This window comes from Chinchilla lanigera, unplaced genomic scaffold, assembly GCF_000276665.1.
Source record: "Chinchilla lanigera isolate Chin_1 unplaced genomic scaffold, ChiLan1.0 scaffold00098, whole genome shotgun sequence".
Lineage (NCBI taxonomy): Eukaryota > Metazoa > Chordata > Mammalia > Rodentia > Chinchillidae > Chinchilla > Chinchilla lanigera.
In genome coordinates, this window is record NW_004955499.1 from 195,637 (window position 1) to 198,308 (window position 2,672).

At 49.3% G+C, this 2,672-nt stretch overlaps 1 protein-coding gene across 1 annotated transcript in view; it reads left to right on the top strand.

Annotated features, from left to right (window-relative positions):
* The window catches only part of LOC102021461 (tubulin alpha-1C chain-like), a gene marked incomplete at its 3' end in the record, with an annotated part of 11,720 nt that overhangs the window by 2,001 nt on the left and 7,047 nt on the right, over positions 1–2,672 (top strand). The window contains exon 2 of the mRNA XM_013505550.1: positions 1,529–1,703. Within this exon, the coding sequence (XP_013361004.1) occupies positions 1,529–1,703 (175 nt within the window). The remainder of the gene's footprint in view (positions 1–1,528; positions 1,704–2,672) is intronic.

Genomic DNA, 2,672 nt, shown 5'->3' on the forward strand with positions numbered 1-2,672 from the left:
CAGAAAGAAGTACAAATAGGAGACTTTTATAGGTAAATGGATGCAAATAGAAGCCTTGCTCAGAAGTGACATAAACCAGAGGCAGATGTATAAACAGCTACTGTCTCCCTAGTGTGAGCGGCTGAGAGTCTGTGTGATGCACAGTGTGCAACAGATATTGTAAAAGGGGAAGAATCTTCTAAAGGAGAGAGAAATTGCTTCCCGGGGCTGGCATAAGAAAGAAAAGGGATATATATAATAGTTAAGATACACTCCTAATTTGTCTCAGTCCATTGAAAAGACACGTCTGTGGTAATACTCTTTGGATAATTCAATGCTGATCTGTCCTACTCTGAGTAACTAATTTAAAGGTAGTGATATGCAATGTATTAACCATTGTTAGCCTCCTATCTTATTGTTTTGGAATTTTGTTTTCTGGGTTTTTATGCTTTCTGTTTCTTCTTTAAAACAAAATTTTAAAAGGAAAGGTTTCTGTTTTTGTGGGTTTATTTTGTGTTTTATTTTGTCTTTTTGAGAAAGTCTCAGCCAGGCATAGTGACACACACCTGTAATCCCTGCACTGGGGAGGCTGAGGCAGGAGGATGGTTGTGAGTTCTAGGCCAGCCTGGGCTACAAAGTGAGTTCAGGCCAGTCTGAACTGCATAGTGAGACTGTCTCAAAAAGTCAAAAACAAACAAACAAAAAAGGCCAAATAAATTGAGATAGAATCTCAATATGAATTTCAGGCTGGCTTTGAGTTAACTTTTGCAGCCCAAGCTGCTCTGGAATTTGTGACAATCCTCCTGCCTCAGCCTCCCAAGTGCTAGGATTACAGGTGTGTTTCACCACACCCAGCTTTTTTTTTTTTTTTTTTTGGTCTTTTTCAACAGGTTCTCCCTGTGCAGTTCAGGCTGGTCTCGAGCTCACTTTGTAGCCCAGGCTGGTCTCAAATTCCCAGAGATCCTCCTGCCTCAGCCTTCTGAGTGCTGGGATTACAAGCATGTGCCACCACACCCGCCCCTTTTTTTTCTTTTTGAGACAAGATCTCACTATGAAATTCAGGCTGGCCTTGAACTCATTTTGTTGCCCAGGTCAGCCTTGTACTCATAGCAATAACCCTGCCTCAGCCTCCCAAGTGCTGGGTTTATAGACGTGCACCAGCACACCCTGTGTATGCGTCTTGTTTTTTAAGAGTGTCTTGTTTTACTTTTACTCTGCGTAATATATCGGCCATCATTTAAAAAATATCCTACGCAGTGTATTAAGGATTGGTATTCTGTAATTATTTTGTTATGATGTTTCCTTTCGTTCTTTGTTCTGGGAATGCAACTCAGGACCTTTGCACTTGCCAGGCAAGTGCTGTGCCTCAGCTTCCCGAGTGCTGGGATTAAAGGCATGTGCCCCTACACCCAGCAGTTTGAACTTTTTTTTTTTTAATGTACAGCTGGCTTTATTCTTCCTTACTTATTTTCCTTTCTATTTCCTTTCCTTTTCCTTCTTATTTTCCTTTGAAACTATCTAAAGCAGTTTGAACTTTTGAGCCCACCAGCCCCTCTGGGGTGGGGCCTGGGCGGGGGAGGGCTGCCCTGCACACGGTGGGCGGGGGTATAAGTGGGGATGGGAGCGCGCTGCGCACTGCTGCCCCCGCCAGAGCCCTCGCCCTCTGTCACGGGGAGACCTCGCCCGACGCGCCTGCTCCTCCCCCGGTGACCCCAGGAGTCATGGTGAGTGGTGGGGTCCCCGGGGGCTGGGCGGGAAGGGGCTGCTTTCAGGGGTGCAGAGGCCCACGGGCTGCACCTGGGACCTCCGCCGGCTCTTCCCGGGTCGGGAGCTGGGCCGGGCACGGTGAGTGTGTGACCCAGTGCGCTGAGGCTCAGAGGCGCCCCTGGCACTGTCCCGGGATGGGCAAGGCGTTGGGCTGAGAGGGCACAGCTCAGCGGCTGCCCCGAGCTGGGCAGGGCCGGGCAGGACCCCGTCGGGTCCTAGGACTTGGAGACACCGCACCCTCCAGCATTCTCCAAGTGCCCTTGATACAGGGGAAGGAAAGCCCAAGCTGAAGGATACCTGGGAGGAGTTCGTGTCCTCTAAAATCGAACAATGAATTTTAGCGACAACGGAGGTTAAGAGCAGAATGTATTTGAGGCAAAGAAAGCTTCTGTCCGAGAGAGGGAAGAAAAAGAAATTAAAAGTGGTGGCACATGCTTGTCATCCCAGCACTGGGGAGGCTGAGGCAGGAGGATCGTTGTGAGTTGGAGACCAGCCTGGGCTACAGAGTGAGCTCAAGTCCTGAGCTGCATAGTGGGACCCTGTCTCAAAAAGACAAAAAAGGGAGGGGTGCGTGGCCCAGGAACCTGTATTTTCTAGGGAATTTTATAGAGCAAAACCACGATGTGAGGCGGGTCCAAGGCAGGGGAAAATGGGAAGTCACAGGTGGGCATGAGGTCGGACAGAACTATGGTCAGCCAGCAGGATTGCAAGGATGATTGTTCAGGTAAAATGCATTAAATTGGGATCATGTAGGGAACTGAGACACGTACCCAGCGGGCATGGGCACAGAACAGGGGCTTTTCCTGTACAGGGTTGGGTCAGTGACTCTTCAGGGTGATCACTGCCTATTTAAACTATCAATCCCGGCCGGGCATGCTGGCACAGCCTGTCATCCCAGCACTCGGGACGCTGAGGCAGGAGGATGG